The sequence below is a fragment of the Apteryx rowi genome, unplaced genomic scaffold (genome assembly GCF_003343035.1).
Source record: "Apteryx rowi isolate R43461 unplaced genomic scaffold, aptRow1 scaffold_85, whole genome shotgun sequence".
NCBI classification, from domain to species: domain Eukaryota; kingdom Metazoa; phylum Chordata; class Aves; order Apterygiformes; family Apterygidae; genus Apteryx; species Apteryx rowi.
In genome coordinates, this window is record NW_020451149.1 from 1950479 (window position 1) to 1978125 (window position 27647).

Consider the following 27647-nt stretch of genomic DNA (forward strand, 5'->3'; position numbering starts at 1 on the left):
GATTGTTTGTTTTTTTTATTTGCTTCTATGCACTGTCTTTCTCGGAGTATTTCTCTTTTAACACCTGCGGGGCATTTTCAGGAGCACTCGCTCCTGCATGACTCCTTCTCACTGCAATCAGTAGCAATCCCATCAGCATCAAGCAGGCTTGTTGAGGGACGTGGCCCTTTCTAAGGGACTAAAGACTCCCTGGTCTCGCAGCAGCACAGCGGGGCTCTACGTTTGGAGGAGGGAAGGGGGGATGCCTAGCCATCCTGCAGAGAGCAGGGAGTCCTCCGCTGCCTTTGAGTCTTATTTTGATAACTGGAGACTGTCTTTTTCCACGCCTGGTCCAAAGCCTGCAAATTTCATGGAAAGGACGCTGGTTTAAACCAAGCTGAGGTTACCCAGGGCTGTAATTTAGCTGAACAGGTGTAACTTATGTGGCGTGTCTCGGCTGTCCRTGTCTGGGATTGGGGAAAGGGAGCCGTCTTAAGCTAGGGATGACAAACTGATTGTGGAGAAAGCGGTTGTGTGAAACAGCAGTGGAGCCGCTTCGGGCACAGCGAGGTTTTCTTGATCGGTGCTTGAGGCATTGGTGTAACTGTGACTTGCCAGGGGAGATGACCAAACTGACTTATTTCTCTAAGCTCATGTGTAAATTATCATACAGCTGTTGTGGAAGAGTCCTTAATGTGGTATCATGTTGGAGGTGTTCAAACCGCCATCCTACAAGGTCTGTGCTGCCATGCTACCCTTGACACAACAGCCTTGGGTCCTCGGCGTTACCAGCTCGGGTCCCTGGGCAGCCTGAAGGAGGGGAGCCGGTCCAGAGGGGTGACTTCCAGCTTCGAGGCAGCTGCGCGAAGGGGGCCTGGGGTGCCTGGCCTGATTTTTTTCTCCTAAAAATGGAGAAGGGCACTGTGGCAGGTCATGGGGGAAAGACTAGGAATGGTGCTCTGCTTTCTCACCTTGTGTCGGATGAGGTTGGTTGTAAAGCAAACCATCTGCAGACCTCCGTGCATGCTTTTTTCCCTTCCAGCTAAGGCCCCTAAAAGCCAGAAGGGCATTTAGCTGGCTTTAGAGGCATTGCTTAAGCAATTCAAGCAACGTCCTGCTGTGGCCGTAGCAAAGTATTGCACTGTGAGCGCAGGAGTGTCCCGTTCCCCTCCAGCTGCGGTGAGGATAAAGTGAGTTTGGCAAACTGAGCAAGGGAGAGCACAAGCTTGGCTCTCCACTTGCCTGCACTCATTTCCATGAGCAATACTGGGTTTGGAGCGGCAGCCACGGCCATGTCGCAACCTGCATAGCTCCGTGGCTTGCTCTTTGGGAGTGCTGGCCAGACTGTGTGGTCTCCCGCCTCCGGCAAACTCCTCCATCATTCCACACTTCCTCCTAGGGCCAGGCCCAGCCCTGCTCCCCGGCAGGGGTGTTTGGTGTGAGATGCTGTTCGCTTTCCCTGTCACACGCCTTTCTGCTTGGCTTTGCAGAGCGATGACCTTAGGAACCTGTCCCTCTCTGGCCATGTGGGCTTTGACAGCCTCCCTGACCAGCTGGTCAACAAGTCAACGTCGCAGGGCTTCTGCTTCAACATCCTCTGCGTGGGTAAGTTGTCCCACACTGCTGAGCAGGTGTCCCTGTGCCAAGGGACGTGCACATGTTCACAAACTAAAAAGCCTTCTCCCTGCTCTAGAGGGTAAGATCTGAGCCCATGGTGACCATAGTGGCAGAGAGCTAACAGTTTTTTTTTTCCCAGAGCTGCTCCAGGGTAAAACCTAATATCCGTCTTTTCCTTTCCCCCCTTGCCCCTGGATTCAAAATGCAGAAATTTCTAGGTGATGGAAATCTACCTTTTTGATATTGCTGAAGCCCATCTCTCCCCTAGGACTACCCATAAGGAAACTGAGCTGACTTGGGAACTAAATACATTTTTTAAAGAACCTTAGCTTGAATCTGCCTGTCTTTGGGCTGGGCTCAGAGGCTGTTTCTCAATACATTGCACTTCATCCCTTCCAGGCTTTGCCTGCCTGTCTCTATATTCATAGCTTCTCCATTTGGAAGCGATGCCATTTTTAGTCTCTAAACGATGTACTTGAGAACAAAGCCTGTCACCTGTTCTCTGCTGTATTTTATCTGGGCGCTGCTCCTTGGTTTTCTAGCCTGAGTTATAGCGTTCCTTCTCCCAAATTATTCAGAGCTGATATATGGGATGATACCTGATTTTCTTAAATATGGGGAGATAGCCGTCATCTTTGCACTTTCTGTGGCTTCTAGGCAGTTAGAAATCCCTTGCTCAGCCCCAGGGAGCTGTGCGCCAAAGCCGCGTGACCTATTAGTGAACCTCTTCAAGATGTCCTCAGAAACGCAATTCCATGGATGGACAAAATAGGGGGGTTTTGCTCTTAGTTTGGAATAACTTTCCCCAGACCACTTCTCTCCATCCGTTGTTCATTTAAGCAGAATACAGTGCCCCTTCTAATTAGCCACCTTAATTAGCTGGAAAACAATACAACCTTCAGCCTGTGGTTTTCTGCGGCATGTAGACTTTCTGTCCGCAGTGCGGGTTAAGCCATCTGAAATGAAAATCTGGCAAACCAACTAGACTCCTCTCCGTGTCTAAGGAGGAGATAAGAGAAGAGCTCTTATTTCTGCACACTCAAGCTACCAACTGTCACGTGACTCTCCTAACAGCATGAAACCATTTAAAATTCAGCAGGGAACATCCCGATTAGCAAGCAGTTCTTTGATCAAAATGGCATAAATTAATTGCCTTTTTCTCTTACAGTAAATATTCCTCTGCTAGTATGACTTGATTTGCCTCCATTAACATAGCAATTTGCTCTCTTTTCTCTTGTAAAATGTGCTGATCAACTATTTTTTAGCCCCAGATTGAAATTACACACAGATTGCTGCAGTTGTCCAAATAGTAGAAATCTCCCCCATAAAAACAAACTTCCCAAATTTCATTTTGAGAAAAGACGCAATTAAGTTTGGTGTGGTAATGTGCCGCTTTTAATTGTAGTGTGTATGGCTAAAATGCTGCGAAGCCCGTCTGCTGCAGCAGGGCTGCATTCACCTTAGCAGCTCACTGACATAGGTGGCTGCAGAGATTAACAGAGCATGCTATCAGCTTAGGAGTGATCTTTGCACGTGGGTTACGCTCTGTGTGGGCCTGCTTATAAGCTATCATCTTATGCAGGCTTGTTGTCTCTTCCCCACACACACCGTTGTGGGGTTTTTGTTTTGTTTTTTTAGGGCTTTCTTTATATCCTGTAACTTCCCAGGCCAGGAATGCTGTGCCAAGTATATCTCCCGTTGATTATTTTTCCAGACCGTAAATCATCACTTACGTTTCCAAGCCTAGCGCAGAAGCAGTCGGCTTTTCACTGTCAAAGCCAGCAAAACGAACTGTCAAGTAACATGGAGCAACAGGCAGTTGCTGAGTAGTGGCATTTGTTTATGTGGACACAGTTACTGCATGGTTCTCCAAGGTCTTCTAAGCAGGGGTTTTGCGTATTTTGAGAGACACGTTTTCGTCCCAGGAGAGCTGCCTACAGCCCAGAGAGACCCTCGAGGGCCATCCCTGATGCAGGGTTTGGCTTCATGGTGGTTTTTCATGCGGGTTTGAGTATTGCAATCACTGCAGCTAAAACCTGTTTTCACACATAACACCTAAAGATTGTTTTTTTGCGGAGATGTATGGGCAAGGAGTATGCAAAGCATGAGTCGATCAAAGAAAAGTTTCGAATTAAAAATGAGATTTTGGCTAGTGCTTTCATATGTGTTACTAATTGCCCTGGGGATTAGTGAACCTGTAATAGTTTTAAAAATTGATATTTGTCCAGTGTGCTATTTCAGATTTTTTGACTTTGTGTGCCTCATCTAATCTGCCATTCTTAAAACCGTAATGTCCTTTTTTCAGCTTAGTATCTTTATTTAGGGAGTCCTGTAAAGCTCAGCCCATCCTCTCCATTTCCACCTTTTCCCATGGGGATTTGTAACAGTATTTTTACTGTAAAAGGCTCTGTCTGTGTGTGAAATTATCCCCTTCCCCAAAATAATGAAGCCTCCCTGAGGTCAGTGGTGCCTTGCATCTCTGGTGACGCCCCGTTCTGTGTCCTGGCCTGTAATTGCACTGCACCTCCCTCGAAAGCCCAGCCCACAGAAGACCTGAGTTTCTCTCGCAACTCCCAGCGCAGCAGCTGGGCTCTTCACCCACACTTGCTGGCTTTTAGCGCTGGAGGCATTTGGTTTATTTTGATGCCTCTCAAAGTAGCAGCCATGGCATAGCAGGGGCTTTTTTTGGCTTCTCGGCCCCCGGTGTGGGGATCCCTGCAGTGTGTGCTGCAGAGACCTGACTGTGTGTGACCTGCGGAGGAAATTAGTCAGCACTGCCATCACCTCCCGATGTCCGCAAAGTCCGCGGTTCGGTCCTGGGGGATTGGTAAAGCTGGGGACTGTCTCGTAAGACATCTGTCCCTGCAGGGATTATTTTGCTTAGCCACATGCATGTAGCCCAATTCCATTGCTACCAGAGTGCAGTAATTCCTTATCCTAACCAACGTGCCTGAGAATGAGAYGGGGACAGGGGATCGTGCAGTTCTAACGCCGCCTTTGTCTGCTCAGGCGAAACTGGCATCGGCAAGTCAACGTTGATGGACACTCTGTTCAACACGAAGTTTGAAAGCGAACCTGCTACGCACAACGAGCCTGGCGTGCGATTGAAAGCCAGGAGTTATGAGCTCCAGGAGAGTAACGTCCGTCTGAAGCTGACGATTGTCGACACAGTTGGATTTGGCGATCAGATTAACAAAGATGACAGGTAAATTGATTTCTACTCAGAGAAGGAGTCCTCTCACTGACGTGCTCTGAGGTTAGAAGGGCTTGACCCCGTTCTGGGAGCAGGGTAGATCCCCGCCGCTTCTGGGGATCGTTCTGTGATGCTGGTATAGCAACTAATATCGCTAGCCCTGTGAGACAGGTAAAAGTTAAGACACTGAAGTGAAGAACAGACAGATTAACTAGAAGATAACAAAAATGGAACTGCTTTTCTGCCCTCTTTGCCTCTGGCTRACTTAGTTTAAGCCTTTGCTGGAATCGAAACATGTAAATATTTGAAAACCTGACTTCAAATTGCACTTGTATTGCTATCTTTTTGGGAGCTGGAACTTGGATTATAGATCCTGCTCATACCCTTTGATGATGTTCAAGTCCAGGTGAGTTTGACTTTAGCCTAGGTGCTGATTTTCCCGTTGCATGCATAAAGTAAATATTCTGGGCAGCTTGTGTTCTGGGCAGCCTACACAATGCCGTCTGTCTGTCCATATGGACTTTTGTTCTTGTGTTAAAACCAGTTATTCTGTGATTGCAACTAATAAGCTAATTAACACATTTCCTGCAGCTTAGAGTCATAGGTTCCCTTGTTGCAGTATTTCCAGCTGCCCACYTGGGGTTGTTTGCGACCCTCTTCCTTGCTCCCGGCCAAGAGAGAGCACGCTGGCCAGCAGTGTGTGCACTGGGCAAAAAGCTATTGGGGCACTAGGGCTGGCAGGTAGGGGACAGACAGACGCTCATGTAAGCTCTTTGATAATGCAAGTTTAAAAACAAACTTTGCACCAAAATCCCTGTTAGCACAGCGATTGAGCAGGTACCACTTCCTGTTCCACAATGAAAATTTCCTTGATTTTTAGAAGTTTCCATTATTTAAAATGATTTTATTTCTGGAACACTTTCCTGCTTCCTGTGCTGACACTAAAATACTAAACACGTCTGTTGCCCCTGCTCTGCTCCTCCTAACTAATGCCCCGTTCCTTGCTGCAGAGTAGACGTGGAGAGAGGCACGTGTTGGCTGAAGGGAGCTCAGGGCGTCAGGCACTGCCATATGCTCTTCGGCGAGAACAAAAGCCGCTCAGAAGAGGAGCAGGTGCTCAGAGCAGGGACACTCTGGGGCTCCTTGCTGCCGGGTCACTTTGCATTTGCTTCATTCAGCAGACAGGAAGAGCTGGCAGTGGCGGTAGTGAAGTTCCTCCGACTTCTCTCTCCTGCAGTTAGAGAGAGGGGTGGTCACAGGGTGGCAGGGTTTAGGGATGGCTTTTGTCCCACTGTGACCTGGCACAGCTGGGGATTTCTCACCTGTCACTGCAGCGGAGGTGTTTCTTTGTGCACCTAGCTTGTCCTCCCAGTACTTTTTCTGTCTATTTTTTACAGGGCTTTCTCCAACATGACCTGCCCTGAATAGATCTTTACTCCTTTTCTTGCAACATGTCTCTTATCTGAGGTTTTTGGGGTCTCCTGGTCAGAGACAGAGTTTCCTAAGGCAAAGGAACTGGCAGTGTTGCAAGCTCACCTAGTAAGATTTCTTGATACCCTCTGTGCCTGCAAACTAATGAGCAGTGCTCAGTGGTCTCTCGTGGGTCTCCGGCATCCTGCCCCACGCAGGTGGCCCTCCTGCAGCACCAGCTGCCTTGGGCTGCACCTCTCCCTCGGTAAATCACGAAACAGTCTGATGCACTTCACCCAGGGTTTTGAGCAACTGCTCAAACAGCTTCCCTGGCAGCTGGAGCAGAGAGGCCAATCCAAAGCCATGTTGTCTGCCTGGTGGAAAGCTGTTTCAGGAGAACCTGCAAACTCCTGACCTCCTACTTCCTCCTAACAGCTGCTTTTTAAGGAGGGCATAGATGCAGCTATGAATCCAGCACTCAAGGCAGTGGCAATACTGTTTTGGTGCCTTGGGCTCAATGTCCCTTTGAGGGCTTCCTTGGGCTAGAGGCCCTGGGGGCCACCCACAAGGGACTCGCCATGGATGGTAGGGCTTTGCGAACTGCAGAAGTTTCCCTTCCAGAAGCACAATTGATTAGTTGGATCAGGGCATATTAGACTGTGTCAGCATTTTTGTCCCCACCAAAACTGTTCCGCCAACATACACCCTCAAACAGTGCAGTGTTTGCTGATCTTTGCTCACGGGCTTAATTCCTGAGAAGTTCTTTTTCTCCCCATGTGAACTTCCCTTCCCTCTTTTAAAGTCACAGACAAGTTTTCGGACAAACATGAGCGACTGCAGAATACATTCTCCAGAGTAGCAGCCACGTGTGGCCTGACATGCACCTAAACCCCAGGGTCTCTGCCCTTTTCTTTGGCTAACCTTGTCTGTAATCCCTCCCTGTGTGCTCGGTGGAAACACACACTTGATAACAAGGGACTGCAGGTCGCGGAGGGAAGGTCCCAAGGCCCTCATTGTCCCCATAACATCCAGAGCAGCTATGAGGCTTTCCGAGTGTTGCCCCCACAACAAATGCCCTGTCTTGCTCAGCTCTGTGTTTCCTCTCTCCTCAGCTACAAGCCCATAGTAGAATATATTGATGCGCAGTTTGAAGCCTACTTGCAAGAAGAGCTGAAGATCAAACGATCCCTGTTCAATTACCATGACACCAGGATTCACGCCTGCCTGTATTTCATTGCGCCAACCGGACACTCACTGAAGTCCCTAGACTTGGTCACCATGAAGAAGCTCGACAGTAAGGTACTTGCTGCCTGTGTTGTAACCCAGCTAGTGCTTTCATGACTTTCCCATAGGCTTAGCCAAATTTGCACAGAAAAATACCYTCTGTTTTTAGCAGATGGTAATTACAGATGTGCAGTGTGAAAACCTGAGTGCCTTGGGCTAGCTGCTAGGATGGGTCAGTCTGATTCGGACTCTGCAGAGATTTGATAAGAGTTTGGGCTCTCATCTTTTTCCAGTCCGCTCTCCTGTGGTTGGAAAACTTGGCTGCTTTGCTCCACAGCCATCCTGTAAAGATGGCAATCTGAGAGTGGAAAACGCTCTCTTTACTAGGGTGCCATAGCAGATCCTGGTTCTTACTGCTTTGCTGTGGGTTAACTCAGCCAAGTTCAGTGACAGGTTCATTCAGAACTGAAAGATCAGCTGGCTGTTGAAAAAAGAGAGAAGTGTGTTTTCCTATTTTGATCCATAAATAAGCATGAGAGATTTGAATTGAGCTCTGCTGGTTCCAGCACTCAGAAAGGCATGATTCCTTCCTCCATGTCACTTGTCCAATAAATTAATTAGGTTTCAATGCAAAACCTGGTTTGATGAGTGTGTGTGATGGGGAGAAGTACATCCAGAACACTTAAGGTCAGCTTACTAGTCAATGAAAAAGAAATCAGAATGCTGTGTCTGTGTGCTCTGACTGCATCCGGCTAGACACAAACAGTGATTTGAACTTCTGTGGCAAATGCAGTGTTATTCTAACCGTGTAGATCTGATAAACAGAAAGCATCTGAACAAATGTGTTACTCGATATGCATTTTCTCAATTACCCTCTTGATGAGCAAGAAGAGGAATGAAACCTGGTATAAAGCATGGTGTCTTATTAGATACTTGCAAGAAGACTTAATCTCTTTTCTTTTAGGGAAAATAACTAAAGCACAAATGTAAAACATAACACTATTTAAGCTGAGGTTTCTCTGTGCTTCTTTACATCATGATTAAGCAGTTTGGATTGGTCCATCTTGTGCTTTTGGCTCCTTGGATCCTGATGCTGCAGAAGATAAATGATGACAATGGTTCTTTATTTCCTAGAACGGCCTATTGATTGGGCTTTATGCAGTGGTGGGGAATGATCCCTGTCCTCTTGAAGTTAAAATAGGGTTTTAAAGATTTACCCCAAATGAGCTAATTGGCATTCATCTTCATTCTTTTGGCAAAGGTGGATTGATAACTCTGGAGCATCCTCTGAACAGAATTAAGTGATGTAATATAAGAGGATTTTCAAGTAATGTAGCTAAAATCTCTTCATATTAATATTAACATCTTCCTCACTAGCAGTGTTGTCCGCTGTTGCAAGGGAGAGCGAGGGAAAAGCAAGTCCTGCCAGACCGAAGGCAGAAATCTCCCATCTGGTGGGATGGGAGGGGAGAGAAAGCAGAGAGTCCTCCTAACGCGTTCTCACTCTCTCCCAGCAAAGCAGGCGCCTGCATGGTGCTCACTGTGCCTAGATCCGCTCGGCTCCACCAAGGGTGCCGTGCTATCTCCTCTCGGCTCTTCGGTGCTGTCATTTGCCATCCTGCTGCCAGTATATATGTCTAGGGAAGAGAGGCAATAATTTATTCTTTATATCTGTGTTAACCCCATCATGCTGTTTCCTTTAATGATAGTCTTAGAGCTGCGCAGGAATAAATCAACCCTAGTCCTGCAGTGCAGCAGAGCATGGGAGCATGCGAGGGCATAGAGGAGGAGGAAGCAGGCCTCCATTACTTCCAGCCCCCACCGTGTGTGTTGCCCGGTTGGGTCTCGACCATCTGCTTCCACCTCCAGCAGCGTAACAGCAGCCCCGCTGCCTGCCCGGGTGTCCCTGATAACAACACCCAGGCAAACCCCTGCGGGAGGCTGTTGTCCAAGCATGTCGCCTGCAACCATCCAGCCTGCTGCCGCTCAGAGGAGAAGTACCTAGATGGTAATTTCCTTTTTTTTGGAACAGCTTGTAATAATCCATGACAGCATTTCCTGTCCAGCCAATTCAGATGAGGAGTAGAGTACGACAGCACAGGAAATAGCATGTTGCCAAATTGCATTTGACTTCTTTTTAAGGCCATCATCTCTGCTGCCTGAAATTCCTGTCTCGGACAGTGGTGGTGTCAGCAGCAGCCACAAGGAAGGTCTTTCGCTGGGTGGGAGAATGGCTGCCAGCGTGCTTCTGGGGCCATCGCTGTGGGACCTCTCCTGGTGACACAATCTGTGCAGTCCTCTACATGAGGGTGTCCTTGTCTTGCAGGTGAACATCATCCCCATCATTGCCAAGGCTGACACCATTGCAAAAAACGAGTTGCACAAGTTCAAGAGTAAAATCATGAGCGAGCTGGTTAGCAACGGCGTCCAGATCTACCAGTTCCCAACGGACGAAGAGACGGTGGCTGAGATAAATGCCACGATGAGTGTATGTTTGCTTTTGGGTTTGTTTTCCTTAGTTCCCTCAGGCCTATTCCCAAAGGCAGGGCCCATAGTGCTGTGTTGCTTTTGGCTTTAAAACTCCAGTCTAAGCACAGAAATCATGCTGGCCAGAAGGCTTTTTGAGCTAAGGTACCTGTAAGACGTGGGCTGCCTGGCCGGTAACGCTTCATTGTCTGACAAAGGATTCTCATCTGAGCATTTCTTCATATCCTTCCCCTTTTGCAGTATTCCCATTTCAGGAAAGGAAGAGGATGGGAGGCAGGGCCCCAGAGCGGGTAGGGCAGAGGGCTGGGGTTTGGGTTTCCTGTCCCAAACGGCAACTGGTTGCTTGGCGGGGGGTGATTCACATTTGCCTTTGTTTCGGTTTCCGGTAGGAGCGGGGCGCTGTTGACGACGTTCCAGCTCTCAGCAGAGCCAGGGGCTATCCGTGGCAGGGACTCTGGCTCTCGCCTCCTTCCCCTTGCTCCAGCAGTAGCAGGGGTAGAGATTGTGGGCAAGCATGGCTGGGGCAGAATGAGCTTTTAGCAAGGATTACGTGGGGAAATGTGGATGTTTTCCCATGGGCCTGACATGCAGCATGAAGGGAAGAACCTGCGCTCAGGGTTTCTGGCAGTGACACKCATCGCAGCACTGCTTGCGGGGCCCCTGTGTGGCTTAGCAGGGCACATAGCGCCCAAGAGGACGCGTCAGCCCCAAAGCAAGTGCGCTCAAATCAGGCAAGACAGCGAGTGAGCAGAAGGTTAAGTTTTGCCTGCATTTTAACGTGCAGCGAACGGAGGCACTGAGATTAAGCCATTTCCTTGCCTGCAGCTTGAAGACTCATGGGAGTTTCCCCATGCAGTTGGTTATAGGTGGACGGTTGTACAACCAAAGGCAGAGAGGAGGTGGGACGGGGAGGAGGGCACTCTTCCCGGAGCAGGCTGGATATCAGCCCCTCTCCAAACCCCTGGATTGCTTCCCTCTTTGCCCCATCTGTTGTTGGTTCTCACCGGGGAAGGAGCTGGCACAGAGAAGGGACGTGCCTCTGCCGGGGCGTCGCACACAGTGTGTGCATTGCCTCCTCCCTCTGGAGCTGCTTGCACAGCCGCTGCCACGTCGGCTTGYGAGAACCCGTCTGGTGGGAAGCTCCTTTGCCAGTTAATCGCATCTGCTCTGCCGTGTGGCTTCTTCCCCTCTGGCCCAGCCTGTGACCACGGCATGGCAGCCAAGGTGCCCCTGGACTCGCACCCAACCCTTGCAAATGCTGTGAAGGCAGAAGGAGCACTGTGGGGTGGCTGGCAGGAAAGGCGAGCTCCATCTTGGCAGTGGCTGTGCTTCTGGGACTAGATTCCGGGTTGCCAAATTGTCGCCGCCACACCCACCGAGTGCCTGGGACGCAGCAGAGCTTGGTGACTCAGACATGTCAGCTCTGGGCTGGGTCAGCTCTGCTCTTCCCCTTGTTCAGTTTTGCCTTTTTTAAGAGGAAACATCAGCCATTATTTCTAGCAGCAGAAATCCCCAGAATTTTTAGCCTACCTTGCTTGGGAGGATGTAATTTATTTTCTTTTTTTACTGCTTGACAGATATTTTTTCTCAATGCCCAAATTCATTTCAATTTTGTAAGACTCTTTTTGCGCTTAAGATAGCCATGCATTGTAATTACATGTGAAATATGTGCATCTCTTTCTCTTGTATTTTTAGGACTTCAGTATTTTGGACTTCAAAGTCCGAGCAGGCGTCTAATCCAGGCTGCCCTATTGCTCTTTCTAAAACACCAGTTGAATTGCAAAGGGAATTTAAGCAATTGAAATCTAGCGCAGCTGCCCCAGTAAACAGCTTTCTTCAGAAACAATTGCTGACAATGCAACAAAGGAAATCCCTAACCTCGTTGTCCTTTGCCTTTTGTAGGTCCACCTTCCATTTGCTGTAGTTGGCAGCACCGAAGAAGTGAAGATCGGCAACAAGATGGCCAAAGCCAGGCAGTACCCATGGGGTGTTGTGCAGGGTATGTTACCAAAGGCACAAATAAGTCCTAGCAGTTCTGTCTTGTTCTGATGAAAGACGCGTTGATCTTTGGATGCGCCATATCAAAATCTGTCTTGAGATAGCAAGATCTCTGCTATAAGGCCTCTCCTCCAAAAGAGAGCTTTGCATGAAAAAGGAGGTTTTGCAACTCAGTGTTCGCTTTGTGAAGGAATGGGGTAGGATTACTAAAAGATGTTAAGTAACTAATTGAAAACTTAAATTGCCCTTCTCTATTTCTGATGCTTTTCTGCCAGCAAACAAAGTCTGAGCAATTGGGGGAAAGCTTGGGTAGCTGAATGATTCAGTTTAGGCCTTGTGCATGAGCCCAAACTCCAACACGTAGCTGGATGATTTTCCACACAGCTAGTCTGTGTGCTGGGGGGGTAGTCAGCAGGTCTCTGCCCTTTTGACTTGAAATGGGAGCAGAACTAATTTAATACTGACTACTTTGTTTATCTTGTCCATGTATCTAAGAAAATGTGGACATGCAGCTTGAGTATGCAATCCCTGCTAAGGTCCCTGAAAGCTCTTTTTTCTGATGGAGAGCAGAGTTTGGACTTGGACTGCATTTGCAACCCAGGTTGTACCAACACTGCCAAAGATGGGGCCAGTCCTTGCTTTTCCAACCAACACTGGGAAGTACAGGGTGAGAGCATTACTGTCTCTGTCTTCTCCACCACTCCCAGTGGTGGTTCACTTGTGGTTTCAGCCCTGTATCTTTCTGGAGAACAGCCCAGCAAGCTGCAGGGGAGCATCCACAGGACAACTCTGCACAACTCGCCCAGTTTTTCTCAGTAACAAAGTCTGACCTTAAGTAACGTGAGACTTATTGTCTCTAGCTGTGTAAGCTGGAGGGCAATACTGGGCATGACTTGTAGAAGTTGGTTTGGGAAGTCACATATTTGACATGTATCCTGCTAGGTTCTTGCTGTTTCCAGGAAATTTAAGACCAGCTTGTCCAGAGATTTAGTTTGGTACCAGAGAGATTTTGAAGATCTGGCCCTGAATTGCCCCTTTTCTCTGAGACATTGCTCTGGCCCGAAGGGGAGCAGCTGGAGTGCTTTGCTGGGTCCCCTGGGGCATGCTGCAGAGCCGTCTGCTAGCAGCGTAGACACCTGCTGCTCACTGTTCGATCCTAACAGGAGAACTTGCAGCCCTAATTTTTAGACACACCCAAGGTGTTTGCTGCAGTGATGTGTGCAGCCCTCTGGTCCCAGTCACCTCTTGGGCTGCACAGCTCACTCTCCCAGGGGCTGATCGCAGCACACCGACCCCCGTTCTGAGTAGAAATGGTTATGAGCGCCCATGGTATACCCTGCCTGTCTGCTGCCTCCCTTTCAGTGCCAGGAGCAGAGGTTTAAGGCTCCTTTGCTAAGTAAGCGGGCATGGGAAGAACACAGCATCTCTGGTGGAGTCCTGCCATGGCCTTTTCTTTCACCGCCACTGTAAACTGAGGCTCCGCTGCCTGCCTGGGCTCCTGTCGGTGACTTGCATTTAGAGTGGATTTGAGCGTGAAGTGAAACCCTTTGTGCAAACAGATCAGCACCTCTCTTGCTGGTGCAGGAATGCACGGACAGCAAGGACCTCCATGGCAGATGGGAACACAGGGATGATGCAAAACCAATGAAAAGCCGTCCTCTGATGCATGTGTTCAGCATTCACCTAAAATTCAGCAAGGCATGTTGGTGCGGGCCGACTTTGAGTCCTGCTTGTGTGCTTAAAGGACGTTCAGGCTTGCTAAATTGGGCTCTGGGTTTAGAAAAGGGAAAGGGAGAAATCCACTGGCTCCTGGGTTTAATGTTGTCTCCATGGACGGTCTGCTTCTTTTGCAGTTGAAAATGAAAATCACTGTGACTTTGTGAAGCTGCGGGAGATGCTGATCCGAGTGAATATGGAGGACTTGAGAGAGCAGACACACACCCGACACTATGAGCTGTACAGGCGCTGCAAACTAGAAGAGATGGGATTCAAGGACACAGATCCAGACAGCAAACCATTCAGGTAGGAAAGCGTAATTCAGGCCTTGGACAACCAGGTAGCTGTGAGGTCTTGGGGTTGCTGGGGTTTGGAAGAACAGGGGAGGTAATGGTTCACTTACAGCGGCTTAGATCTAAAGTGCTGTTGGAGAAAAAAACTTTGTGCAATGCAGATCTGCCCTCAGGGCCTAGGATTTGTGTGCAGGAAAAGCTTGAGTGGTTGAGAAAACTTATTCTTGCCTTAATATTTTTAAAATGTGTGCAATCTTGCAGAAGGGCATGCATTCTTTCTAGCGCCTGTAAAACATCCCTGGGGTGCTTGAATGGGATGTGTTCTGAGAGCAGAATATGACCCATTTCAGATCAACCTGGAAAGTTTAGGCGGAGGAAGCGGATCTCCACAAATCTTTCTGCAGCCTGTTGCTTAAGTTGTATCAGTTGTCTCTGCACCCTTCCCTGAGCTCCTCTTGCTCTGCCACATCAAATATGAGCTGCTGGCCCTCACTTGTAAGGCCTTTCAGTCTGTCTTCTACCTGTTACCTGTCAGCCAGTACCAACAAGTGTCCAAAGGATTGATTTCCGAACCCTCCTCCTGTCACTCCTTATGTAGAGCAGTTCCTTGTTGGTCTAAGCAAACTGATCTTCCTGTCCGCATGTGAAGCTGTCCATTGCTTTACRTGACAAAGGCTGCTGTGAGCACTGCTACTTTCTCCTGGTGTCTTTCTGTATCCTCAGCGGAGTGGCAGGGACCTTGTTTTTGTAAGGCACCAAAGGAGGGTTGGTTGAGGTCTGCAGTCAGGGCTCATAGGCATGTCTGATTGGGAGCAGTTAACAGCAGTGCCATTCTGGGTCACTTGTCATTTTTCAGTTGGGAAGCTGATTTTTTTTTTCTTTCCCCCCGCCTCCACCCTTGCACCTGCTTTCCTAAAACCTGTGGCCTGTCCAGCTTCAAAGGGAGCTAATGCTCATCTTCCTACTAGTTCTGCCCTTGGCTGTACCATTGAGCTTCATGGTGCCCTGGGTGAGTCTGTTGGACAGAGTTTGTCAGTCACTTCCGAAATTCCTCCTGACACCTTTTTACCCCTGGAGAAGAGCTGATTTTGAGATACCCAGGAAATGTGTTAGTGCCACCTTTCCTCCACCGCAGGCTCAATGGTGTTTTGCAGCCAGCTTGCTCTGCCTAAAGGCAAGGCCAGATACAATAGCTGGATTTTAAAAGTGCCGCTAGTGCAGCTGTGTCTGTGCTAAGATGAAAGCGACTCATGCATTGAGGTGTAACCGCTTCGCAAAAGGGGGATTCTGGGGAAATATTCTTGTTGACTCTCCTAGAACTGGTCTGATGCATGAGGTTTGGTTTGTTGCTAAATATAATTTGTGCCGTCTCCGACAGCTTTATTGGTCTGAAGCCCAAGTCATTAGCCAGGGACGACAGCTGTGTGGGAATTTGGGAGGGGGTGGTTGTTTTCTCCCTTCGTTTCCTGTTTCCCGTTCCTCCCTACCTTTTCCCCAGTAATGACACCCGCTGCCCTAGCAGCATCCCACGGTCCTTGCTGCCCCAAGGGAGAGAGTCAGAAATATGTGCACGTCCTTGCATCAGCGTGGGTTTACCCCATAACACACGTGCACGTCAGGAGTTGGCGTGCCGATCACCAGGACGGTGAACGTGTGGCCAGCTAGCGCAGATTGCCACGAACACGATTCGTCTCTGGCCCTCAGCAGTGGAAACCCAGGTGGGCTCCAGAGCCCGAGGCAGAGTGGGGGCCTTGTGCGCCTGTTTCTGGCTCCCTTGTGTCTGGAAAACGGCACCCCATGGAGAGCAGAGCTCGGCCTGCGCCGCAACACGGACTTTTCTTCAGTTCAGGCTTTGATTTGTGGCTTGCTGAGAATATGCAGCTGTGCTTCTTTTGCAGTGGAGACACTCCAGTGAAATCAGTCGGGCCCAGCTCTGTTACTAAGCCAAAGTGTGAGGCTTTTTTGGATTTCCTTTCTAGAGAGCAGTGGCTTAAGAAGGGCTCAGCCCTTCCCGTCCAGGAATCTGAGGAATTTCCATTACTTCCTGAACACGAGGCCTCTTTTGACCAAGCTATAAGTAGAGAGGAAATGAAAATGTACAGAATTTCTCCATCTGGTACGTGCTAGTTCAGAGCGGTTCACGCTGGGTGCCTCCTCCCTCCCTCCAATAAACAAGCTAAACCCTTGAACCCAAGCTGGCTTGCTGAGGCCAATGTATATCTGAAATGAGGGAAACATTAGGTTTGGTTCCTTCAGATCTTCCTCCAGTGATCAAAAACAAGCCCTCCCCCAGGTCTGGGCTTTGGAAACCACAGGGACCACCATTCCTCAGCCCGTTTGCATCGCTTCTGGCAGGAGCAGGAAGTCTTTCATAAATCTCAAGGCAAGCTGGACAAAAGACCTCAGCAAAAAAATTTCTGGTACTATGTAGGCGATTGTGCGAGAAGCTGCGCAAACGGGAGAGTGGCAGTGGCATGATACTCAGCTCATGTGGGCAGAGCGCATGGCACCACTTGTCCAAGCTCCAGTGATGCCAAGCAAGCAGAGCCGTAGGCATCTGCTGTGCGACTGGGAGTCCTCCACTGCGCAGAGATGTCCAGTTTCTCAGTTGGTCTGATTAATTTTCTCAAAATACTTTTTTTTTTTTTTTAAACTGGGAATTTCTTGGCAGTGCATCTTTAAGTGTGTATCGTGTTTTGGGGAATCAAGTTACTCATCTAATCCAGGTTCATATTCATATGTTTGTTTACTTAAAAAGCAAATTCCTTTGTCATTTTTGTGAGAAGCGGTGAAGAGTCCCAGTTGGTTTTGACTATTACTCCTTTGGGCTATGAGTGTTTTTTCATATGCAGTTTGGAGTTGCTGGGCCAGTTTCTCTGCTAACTTGGTTCTTCTGGGGGTTAGAGTCACTTCAGTAGAGATTTGGGTTTTTGGCTTTCGTTTAGTGGTAGGTTTTAAGCTTGAAGCTGAGATTTGCATTGAGCCTGGGTCAGTTTAAGGGCTCTTCTTAAGCACCAGCTCCTGCTAGCCCTTTCCTGCTTGCCTATCTCCGCATTGTGTTTTTGGAAATGAGCTTTGTGAGAAGCCGTTTGCAATGCAGGATACGATTAGCAGTGTGCATGTCTTTCCCTTTTGGTCTGTAAGGCTCTGCTGCTCCCTAGTATAGTATGTCACTAAATGCACATTTCAGTTTTGGCTCATTGAGCAGTGAAGACTAATCTGTACTCAGGGTTTTCCTAGACCCTAGCCAGACACTTCAGAAAGGTTTGTAAATTTAAGCGTTAGTGTCCAAAGTCAGAGGATTAAATCCAAGACTGAATTTTAAGGAGATTCTGCTTTAAGCCCGTATCTGCTGTGACCAGTCTGGTCCTTGATTTAGTTCAGCATCTAAAGAAGCCTCTTGCCCTGTTCCCAGGTGAAAAGATTTTGTGTGTTTACAATCTTATGAGCGTTTTTTTTGGTTCAGTGTCTGGTCGGCTGAAATCGTGCGATTCCTCCAGGTTGGCCAGCGCTGTGCACGAGCAGCTCTGGGGCAGCCTGTCCTTGGAGTGTTTCAGGAGGGATTTGGAGCGCCCACCAGTTTGGGATGTTAAGTCCAAGACTGGAGCCTATCTGTCGGGTTTTATTCCCCAGCTCAAAAGAATATGCCTGTGGAAGACAAGGCAATACTCTGGCTTTAATGGGTTTACAATGTTTCACTAGCCTGGTGTTTAATGTGCCCCTTAGGTGTGTGCATGCCAGGTAGATCAAGCAGCACATCTCTGCTGTGTCAGTGGAGTTTTCTTTTAAAAAAAAATGCATTTTTAGAAAAGCATCATGGGGAAATAGTTATCATTCCCACACTATCATTATGTCTGAAACATCCGAATCCATTTAAGGAATAAAATGAAAAGGAATTTGGCGTCCAGGCTTCCTAAGAGGCTGTGAAAATCTCAGAGGTGCATGGACAACGTTTTGTGTCTCAAATCTTTGCTGCAGTGTCTCGGTGCTGGGGATATAAAGCAATGCCAAGAAGCAGAAGGGGAATAAAGGAATGAAAGAATTGGGTAATGTGGTTATTCAGAGGAGGAACGCTGCCACACATTCACAAAGGCTTAGCCTCCCCTGACAGCTAAAGGAGAAAGACGTCTCCCAAGGTGGCTTTGTCTAAATAAAGCTGCTGGTCTGAATCCATTAGCAATGATTTGTGAAAATTAGTTTTGCTCTGTAACAGTGTTGTGCTTAATGAAACTACCTAAAGCCAGACTTCATGTTCTGATATGCCAGTCTCTGCTCTGCATGTCTTTTACTTCAGATGAAGAGATTCGGGGCAAACAGTGGGTGAGGCAAGAAGGTGGGAATCGAACAGGTCAGCAAGCTGTGTTAACATTGGCGATTGCCGTAGATGCTTACATAGTGACTGTTTATTTGGGAGGTCAGTCATCCTGCCTGCTAAGTGAGCTCCAGGATTCTTAACAGTGTGCTCATTTTTACTCACCGGTTTGTTTCCACACTGCTGCCATCTAGCAAGCTAGGACTTGTTTTGGAGGAGGTGCTCACACCTCTGTTGCAATTGAGGACCTCTGGTGACATTTTGTGACAGGAGAATGCACTAAGATCACCAAAGGCTGGAAACTCGTTGGCATGCACAAAACACAGCTTTGACTGTTTTCTTTGTATATTTTTAACAGTCTCCAAGAGACTTATGAAGCAAAGAGGAATGAATTCCTGGGTGAACTCCAGAAGAAGGAGGATGAAATGAGACAGATGTTTGTCATGAGAGTGAAGGAAAAGGAAGCAGAGTTGAAAGAAGCAGAGAAAGATGTGAGTATATCATAACTCAGAGGAGTGTGTGTAAGGGTGTGGGCTGGGTTTTTTCCGGGAGAGCCCTGCAAAGGTGACACCTGCATTCCCACGTTGAGCCTGAAAAGGGGCTTGCCTGGCATAAACGGTTTCAGGGAGCAGATGTGGACTCATTTCCCAGCTCTGCGACAAACTTGTGGCATGACCCCATCGCATAAGTCCTCTGCCCCAATTCTCTGCCTCTAAAATGGGGCAGGAGTATTCCCTGGCCTTGGGCAGCCAGAAGAAGATACATACCTTGGAGCGGGAGGTGCTGCAGCATGACAGTAACGGCTGCTGCAGCCTCGTACCTCCGTGGAAACACCAGTCTTTCTGTGCCATGGGAGTCCTTTCTGCTCCCTCACCTTGCCTTTCCCACCTAAAGAAGACAGTATGTTTGCAGCTCAGAGTAATGTTGATCTGCAGTGGATCTCCAGCTGTGCTACAGCCAGTGCTGCCCGTCTTGCAGTCTCTCCTGTCTAGAGACTTTCAGTAAGTAGTGAGGTTTTCTTGGACTTCCTGGAGGGCAGTAAGTGCCACTCGGCGCAGTTGTAGAGGGGTGTAACAGAGCTGTTCATGAGTGCTGCCCAAATGTGATTTGCTTGGTTCACGCGGCCGTGTTGCCTTGCTTTGCTCAAGCAAAAGTGAGTCCGCTAAGTACAAAGCAATGTGGGATGGAGCATGGGCTTTGGAAGTGCCCAGAGACCTGTGATATTCCTACAGCTTATTTCCCCTCTGTCTATATACACTACTGCAGGGCTGTTCTCACAAGATCAGGCATGCTTGTCACAGGCAAACTGGCTTGTTATTAGTTCAGCAAGGCCCCAGTGCCCGTGGGATCTCTCCAGGCATGGTTACCAGGAATTGGGGTTAAATGTTCTTCTCTTCCCCTCCAATTCTCGTTGTCTTTGTCCGGACAGCTCCATGAAAAGTTTGACCATCTAAAGAGGACTCACCAAGAAGAGAAGAAAAAAGTGGAAGACAAAAAGAAGGAGCTTGAGGAAGAGCTGAACAACTTTCAAAAGAAGAAGGCAGCAGCTCAGCTATTACAGTCACAGGCTCAGCAGGCAGGTTCTCAACAAACCAAGAAAGACAAGGACAAGAAAAAGTAAGCGACTGTCACCCACATCCTTTGTAGAGTCTGTTACAGTTCGGGGGGTTGTTTTTTCTCTATCTTGCATGTCTGTATTTGCTTTTCCTCATTACCAGACTGGAAACTGGGCTTTTACCAGCCTGATCAAATAAAATATTTTTTTTCTAAAGGGTGGGCCAGGGACAAGATCTTAATTTGTCTTTAGAAGAACACCTTAAAATTTTATGTCCAAGTCTAACTGGTATGGGAGAGCAATCCAGATGGTCGAGGTTTGACCTGTGACGTGTCCAGCAGCTTCTGGAACAGCTCTGGGATGTTCTGGACTCAGATTTATCTGCCTGAGCCAAAACTAAAAAGGGATCTCTACTCATCCTTCCTTTCACCCAAGGGTAGTCCCCTGTTTTTGTTCTTTAAGGTTATGGTTGTAAGTAGAAATAGATGAGAAACCAAAAACGCCATGTTATTTTTACATGGAGAATCCTAGTGCCAAAAGTGAATCCTTGGAAGCGTGCTTTAAAGATAAAAGCTTTGTTTTTGTTTTGTTGTTTTTTGTTGTTTTTTTAAAGCATCAAAAACTATGGTACCATAATTACAAGTAAATGGCATTTGTGGTTTTATCAAGTTGACATAATAAGCTAGGAAACTCATACCTTTTAGTAAAGACAATGGCATTGTTTTCTACTATTTTATATTCGTATGCTAGGAGTATAATACTGTGCCCTCCAATACTCTTGAGATCCAGCAACTTCAGTAGGAACCAGGCGTATCCGTGGACAGAGTCTGTCCTGTGGTCAGCATTAGCAGTGGGATTTTCAGATGTGCTCAGTTTGCACCTAACTCTGCTGCCCCTGAAACTGGAGGAACGTTGCCATTGATTTGGGCTCGGAGTTAAGTCACTGGAGAGCTCTGTTGAAAACCTTGCCCTAAAGCTCCCGATTAATTCTTGTTAATGTAACCTCCTTCTTGCAGCCTGTACTTGGAGATAGCTATGTTTAGCTTGCTATTAGTGTTAGAGGCTCGTATTTTTTGACATTATACTGGCTACTTCGCTGTGCTTTAAAAACCGGAACGCAATGTCCATTTGGACACGGTATGTACAGTGAAGCCCAACAAACCCTGCACGGGTGAAGCAGACTGTGCGTGGCTTGTTTGTATAGCACAGCAAGAGGGTTTACTGTAACGAAGGCTGCTCTGAGGCCTCCTGTCGTAATTTCCGTCCGCTTTTTCCATAGCCAGTGAGGAGGTACTCTTGCAAGTCCTTTCTGGGTCATCTGTGATAACAGCGCCAATCTATAACTGCAACCAGAAAAGCTGTAGAGGGCAATACAGTAAAGGCTCACTGGAAAACACTTTTTTTCTTTAATCCACACACAAAAATGACAGTTCCACGCTTTTTGTACTAGCTGATAGTGAAACAGTGCATTTCTTAGTCAATTCGGGCAGAGTATCCTTCATAATTAACACTAAGCCATCGCTGTTCAACGAACCAAAATGCTAGTAGGGACGTGGCCTAGCCACTTCTGTCTGTCCTGCTAACCTGTGAACTTCAGCCGGGTCTGAGCTGTCTCTAGCGTGAGCTGATGAGGCTCTATTGTTTTGCATATATACTGATATATTTTTATACTTTGAGACGTTACTCTGACGCTCGCTGCACATCCCCTGTTTCTACTGCTGGATCAGTGCCCATCATTCATTGCTGTCCTGCCCCTGGGTCCCCGGGGGAAGGAGGGGAGGGCCAAGGGCCAGTTCCTCAGCTCATGTAAATTGTTGTAGCTCCTATGGAGCCATGCTGCTTTATGCTGACTGAGAACCTGGCCCTCAGCACCCGCTGAAATGTGCAGAGTGCTTGTACGCTGCAGGTTTTGCTTGGTTAAAGACATCATTGCGGGCACTGATCACAGCGCCATGCCTAACGGCAGAACTGGTAAGTGTCCACAGCTAACGTCCAAGCATGCCAAAATATCGTTCCCCGACGATGCCTGTATAGGATAGGCTGAAACACTGGTCTTCTCTCATGTGAGAATTCAGACGTGGTGGCCCTTTTCCTAAAAGTAACAGACAATTTTGAAGACCCCTTTTTCTTATCTCTTAAACAGAGTTGCTAGCTTAATATTTATATGAGCTCTGCCGTAGAGTTTTTCACCTCTTAGACGTGAGACCAGAGCAATACTTAATGATCTGGGGAGTTTTGTAACTGTTGGTAGTTGGTGTTAGCTACTAGCTGCTTCTGTGAAGTGGGCTGGTCCATGCATAGCGTTGTGGGTATAATACATCAATGTTTCTAGCGGCCGTGACAAACAACACAGTTTCTGCTTTGCCGATGCATTCACAGAAATCCAGTCAGGAGGAACATGCACGTGTTTAAGTAGTGTGTCCTTTCAGTGTCGCTCCACACCAGGTGTCGTAACTGCTTAAATTGTTCTCTAGCGTCTGAACTACTAACGGAGGCTTTAAAGGGAAACGCTGATGCTTCTGCATTGTAGCACGCCTTGGTTTTTCTGAAGGCTTTACATTTCTCCTTGCACTCTAACAAAAAGCTGCAGTTGGTATAGGTAAGGCTTTCAAACCTTCTCTGTGGTGACATGGACTGTGGCGGTTCTCATGCAGTTGCTGAAGGAAATCCTTGCCACTCTCTGAGCATGATCCTTGTAGCCTCCCCAGAACATAATTCGTGGGAATGCTCCTTTCCAAAGGTGGGATTGGATTTCTCCAACTTGGACAACGGAGACTTTCCCCGGTGTTGTGCAAGCTGGAGGGAAGGCCCGGGGCCAATTTGCTGCTGGCTTAACTCCATGAGGAGAGCTTGGCCCTCTTGATTTCCAAACTGTCCCCACAGGAACAAGGAGTTGTCTTCTTCTACCTTTCTTTTTTCTACTCTGTTTCCCAGACAGATTCCTGTAGCTTGTGCTTTTTTGTCTAAAATGGTTGCAGCTCTGGCCTGACGTCAGAGAAGCGGGCTGTTTTGGGGACAGCGCATATTTGTGCTTAAGATACTTGAGTACATATCTGTAACACTGTCATGCAAGTACTTTGCTGAATCTGAGGTTGACCCAGTTATCGAGCCCCTGCTGTAATTTTTGGGTGGGACCGTGCTTCAAGCTTCTACCATCCATTTTAAAATAGGAGCAGCAAATAGCGTTTTGGTGCTTGCCTGTTGTTTGGTAGATCACCGTGTGCATGCCTCAACACGTGCCTTCATGTTGCTCGCTCATCCTCAACCCGCCCAGGAGCCAGGACCATCTATTTGGGCTCCGTTTCTGTTCCTTTCAAGCTACTGCTGAAAACCTGATGAAAAACTTTTTTCCAGTTTCCTTTTAATACAAGTAATTTCCCGTCTGCTGTGGCTGTCTGGCTGTCTTGGGCCATGTTTAATCCCAAAGCAAATCCCTGAGCTACAGCATGCAGCAAACGTATTTCGGGGCTTGGCCCGACACCCCAGTAAAAGAGGTTTTTGTTAATGTCTGAAGGATCTGGATTGTGCCTGAAAACTGATGTTTGCTGCGGTGCTGGGAGATCTCACGGTGCCAAGCTTTGAGATACCTACGTTTCAGAAAGGGCTACGCACCAGGCTTCTGCGCGAGCGCCCATGTTCAAGTAACTCAGCTTGGACACCTGCAGTCGTGCGCCCCTCATACGCTTTATGAAAAAAGCCCCACAGCTTGAAGTCACCAGCCGAGCAAAACCTGTAACCTTGACTAACTTAAGTTGTCTTAAGTTCTTCCCACTCAGTTTTTCTTTTTGCTTTTGCTTGTTGTGTAGGCTAAACTTGACCCAAGTCTTAAAGTTTAATTTCTTTTTAATTCCATAATCCTTCTGCATGCCCACCCACCAGAGCGGGTTGCTGGTGTTGGCTCTCCCAGCTTTCCTTGATTTATTTTTATTTTTTTCATTTGGAGTTTTATTATTGCTAACTTTTTTAATTTTTTTGTTCTTTTTTTTAACTTGCAGTGCAAGCTTCACATAAAGCCTGTCAAGCCAAGGATGTTCCTGCATTCACCTGCTTTTGCAGTAATGTGTCTCTGCCATCTGTTTTTTTTTCTTTTTTTTTTCATTTTTTTTTAACACAAATAACTATTAACTCATCTAATAACATAGTGGGAACAAGAAGGAAGAAGGGTTGGGTACAGGACTGCGTGCAACTGCAAATTCAGGGATGGGTGGACGGGGAAGGTAATGATGCCATGGATTTTTCCTGGTCAAAACCAGCAGCAGTAAATCATTTTGGCCCTGGATTTGAACTGGGAGCAAGGACTGGACATCAGCGAGCGTCGTTGACTGGATCAGGTCGTAAATGATGCTGATGCTGTCCCGGCTACCCGGAGGGCCAGCCGCAGTTCCCTGCGCTGGGTAGTGCCCCGCGCCCACAGAAGCAGCCTCAGGGAACTCCTGTTTGCTGTACCAAGGTTACGGCCTGGTCCGTGGCGCTGAGCRTTGCCAGACCCCGGGTGTCAGTCCGGCCCCTGTTCCTCCAATAGCTAACACGTTAGAGCAATGCGAGTCCCGCTGTCGTGAGGGAAGGGAGGGAGGGGGGTGCGTGTGTGTAGATAACAAAAGTTTAACTGACCTTGCATGCCATTACATTTGCATGATTTTTGTCTTTTTTTTTTTTTTAAGTTACTGTTTGTGTTGTCTGACTGGATAATATTAGTTGGCCTGGGTTTGTCACATGTACTGGCATATTTTTGCAGTCACCCTTCCAGCTAAGTGTAGTCACTACTTGCTGAATGCTGCGGTGGTGCCTTGAGAAGGGACCTCTTCCTGTTACTGCTTTCCCCACATTACTGCCCCGACCGTCAGCTTTGAAACCCGGCTTAAAAAGGTACCTGGTTTCAAACGTACATGATCCTTGCAGCCTTGTAGGAAGTCAAAACGCCCAGGCAAGGAGGACGGCGTACTCTTCAACAGCCTCTTACTGCTGCCAGGGGTATTCCCGCATGCGCTTAAATACCACCTTGCTTAGCTGCAGGATCCAGGTCGTGGCAAGGGAGCCCCTGTGCACATTAACCAGCATTTGGCAGATAAAAGAGTTGATTTAGGGCCCTGTCCCTGGAGTTGCTGCTCGTTTTCGGTTTCCAGAGCAGCAGAGGTGCTCGCTAAGTCCTGCTTGCCTACGAGGGCCACCGCGGTGCATCGGAAAGGTAACAGCTCAACCCCGGGGTAGCTTTGCATGGCAGGGGAAAACTCAGGACGAGCACTTTTCCACACGCTAGCTTGCGTTACGGAGCAGCCGGAGGTTCGTTACCACCTGAGAGCGACTTGGGCTCCTCCTGGGCAACGGACGGAGCAGCCGAGGAGGGAGAGACAGCGCCCGGACGCGGGCTCCCCTCCGGCCCCGAGGCCCACGGTCCCCCTCCGGGACGTGCAGATGAAATCTAGCATAAGCCAGGCCTCGCTTTGTGGCCAGCGCGGTATAAACATCGATCTGCCTGTTTAATCTGTATTTTCTGTGCCGTTGCTTTTCGGACAGAGTCTTGCCTTTCCTTCCCATGAGGTGGCGAGCCATGTTTACCCTATGACTTCTGGATTTCTTTCTCTTGCGCCGCTGTGCTGCCAGCATTTCCACTGCTCCCAGCTAGGTAGCCTCCTGTTTCTCGCTTTAAAGCACTCTTAAAAATAGCTCTCTTCACCTAAGTCTCACGCACTGCAGTTCTTTGCTTGCTTCTGGGGTGGAGTTTCTTGCCTCCAAACGTTAGTGAAGGCAGAATTGTCACCTTTTTTGAAGTGTCGGGTCAGCAAAGGTGGTTAGGGTCTCTTCTTTTTTTTTCCTCTTTTCAACCCTCACTGCCTAAACATGGCTTTTGGCAAGGCGACGTCTAAAAACGCTACCTTGGACAGATGGCAAAAATCAGTCAGAGATAAATAAACTGGAAACACAACAGTTGAGGATTTCTTTTTTTTCCTTCTTTTTTTTTTTTCTTCTTTTTAAGCGCATCCCCTGGTCCTATCAACCAGGATGTACATTTGTCAGGTTAAATGGCGTTTTCTTTTGTTTTTAGGAGAGTTGCTTAGAAAAACAAAACAAAACCACAGTCGTTGTGGCTTCTGGAAACCCAGCCTTCAAATCTTGAGTGATCGGGAAAGAAACCAATTTTCTGGCATGAGTTTCGTGCAGTCCCATTGTGCACGCACATCTCGAGCTGAAGGCTTGTGGCAGTATGCTTTGCTTCAGCTGTCTCTGCGCACGTCCTCTTTTTAATTACCAGCATTTTGTGCCGAGTAGAAAACTTAATTTTAACATTTATTCGTCCTGCTGCATTTAACAGCCCTTCCAAGGGCTGTTTGGCAGGAGAAGTCAGCTGAGTCTCGCTATTTTTGGTTTTGATGGAAAACTGGCCAAATGCATTAATGTATTTTTGGTTGGGTTTTGTCCTCCAGCAAACAACAAGCTGTTTTGGAGGAACTGAGAATAAGGCGTTAACTTGCCAGAGTGGAAGGTATTGTTTTGCTTTTTTTGCCAAAGGAGATGTTAATGATCCGTTTTTTTCCCTTAAACTCCTGGGCCGTGTTTAGCTCGTTCCTGTTGCACTTCTTTCTTTTCTTTATTTACGCCTTTTTTCACAGTAGTCCCTGGTTCTGCATGGAATAAATGACACACTCAAATCTAGTTGGATGCGCTCTCACCTTTGCATGTAAGTACAGTAGTAAGAGCCACCCTTTCTGCTCACTACTGATAGGAACAAACTGGCTGTTTCCTTGGGTTTTTTTCTTTTTTTTTTTTCTTTAAGTCCACTTAGGTGCAAGTGGCATTATTAAAATTATTTTAAAGCTCTCTGTAATAATCAGATTTTGCTGACCTTTTGGGAGAAGCCCGAGGGACCTGACCCTCAGCTCCTGCTGAACGTCGCAGGCGACCCTACGCGGCTCCCCGCGCGCTCGAGCCTAGCGAGCCGGGTGGGCAGAGCGCTGCGCGGTCACACGCCTCGGTCGGGAGGCGCCGCAGGCTTTCACGCACGCTAGACCAGGCTGATAACCAGGCGAGAGTGCTGTGGGGCCCCAGTAAGCTGGACTTCAAAGCTTAGGCTACTCTAGATGAGCAGGACAGCCCAAGGGAGCGCGCGTTTCGGGGCCGCGGCTCGCGGCTCTCCTCTCGGTGCAGCCGCCCCGTCCCTCGACAGCACGACTCCCGCCAAGGGGGTTCATCGCGTCGAGGGGCTTCGTGGCAGGGTCTCTCCTTCGGCGTGCCCTTACTGTAACGTGCTCAGCGACTCTCCAGGTAGTCCCCGTTTGCTTCTCCTTTTTAAAAAGAAAAAAAAAGTTCAAGTGAAAATGGAAATGTCTTTTTGTGTGTGAGCAGATCAGACCTGCCCGTTTGAATCCGATCATCATTTGCCCTTCTAGGATGTTAGAAGTGCTTATTCCCATCTCTTCTCCAGGGACCCTGGTGGCATTTGCAGTATATAATATCTGTGACTCTCTAGTCAGCGTGTATCAGCATGGGACTATACAAGTATGAAGGGTTGTTGTTTTTTTTTTTAATTAATGGAAAAATAAAGCTGTGAACAGCAGTAGAAATATTGTATTTGTATACATTTTTAATATCCTGATTGCCTTAAACTATAGATGTAGAACTTTATTACCTTGCTATTTGAAAATAACCCATGTTTGTAACTAAATAATTGTGTAACCTACATACAGTGTTAATGCAAAATTATATGTATGCATCTGTTAGATATTGTCACTTTATTTGATGTTAAAGTATTTCATTTTTTGAATTACAAATTGAATAATAACCTTATAGCATAAGCTCAGTTATTTCTTGTATATGCTTTAGGTTACGTATACAAATAGTGCCAACACTTGAAGCGGGGAGAGGAAA

At 47.7% G+C, this 27647-nt stretch overlaps 1 protein-coding gene across 2 annotated transcripts; it reads left to right on the plus strand.

The window, feature by feature from the left end:
- Positions 1-1463: 1463 nt before the first annotated feature.
- On the plus strand, positions 1464-27647 carry SEPT11 (septin 11). Of its 2 annotated transcripts, none has more exons than XM_026090172.1 (9): positions 1464-1584; positions 4606-4801; positions 7312-7498; positions 9750-9911; positions 11813-11909; positions 13762-13930; positions 18588-18720; positions 19659-19846; positions 26393-27647. In XM_026090172.1, the coding sequence occupies exons 2-9, from the start codon at positions 4635-4637 to the stop codon at positions 26415-26417; spliced, it is 1128 nt and encodes a 375-aa protein (XP_025945957.1). In that variant the 5' UTR covers positions 1464-1584; positions 4606-4634; the 3' UTR covers positions 26418-27647. The 2 variants fall into 2 exon arrangements, with proteins under 2 accessions (XP_025945957.1, XP_025945956.1); XM_026090171.1 differs by lacking the exon at positions 26393-27647 and adding an exon at positions 23780-24338 and having other exon boundaries at positions 1472-1584.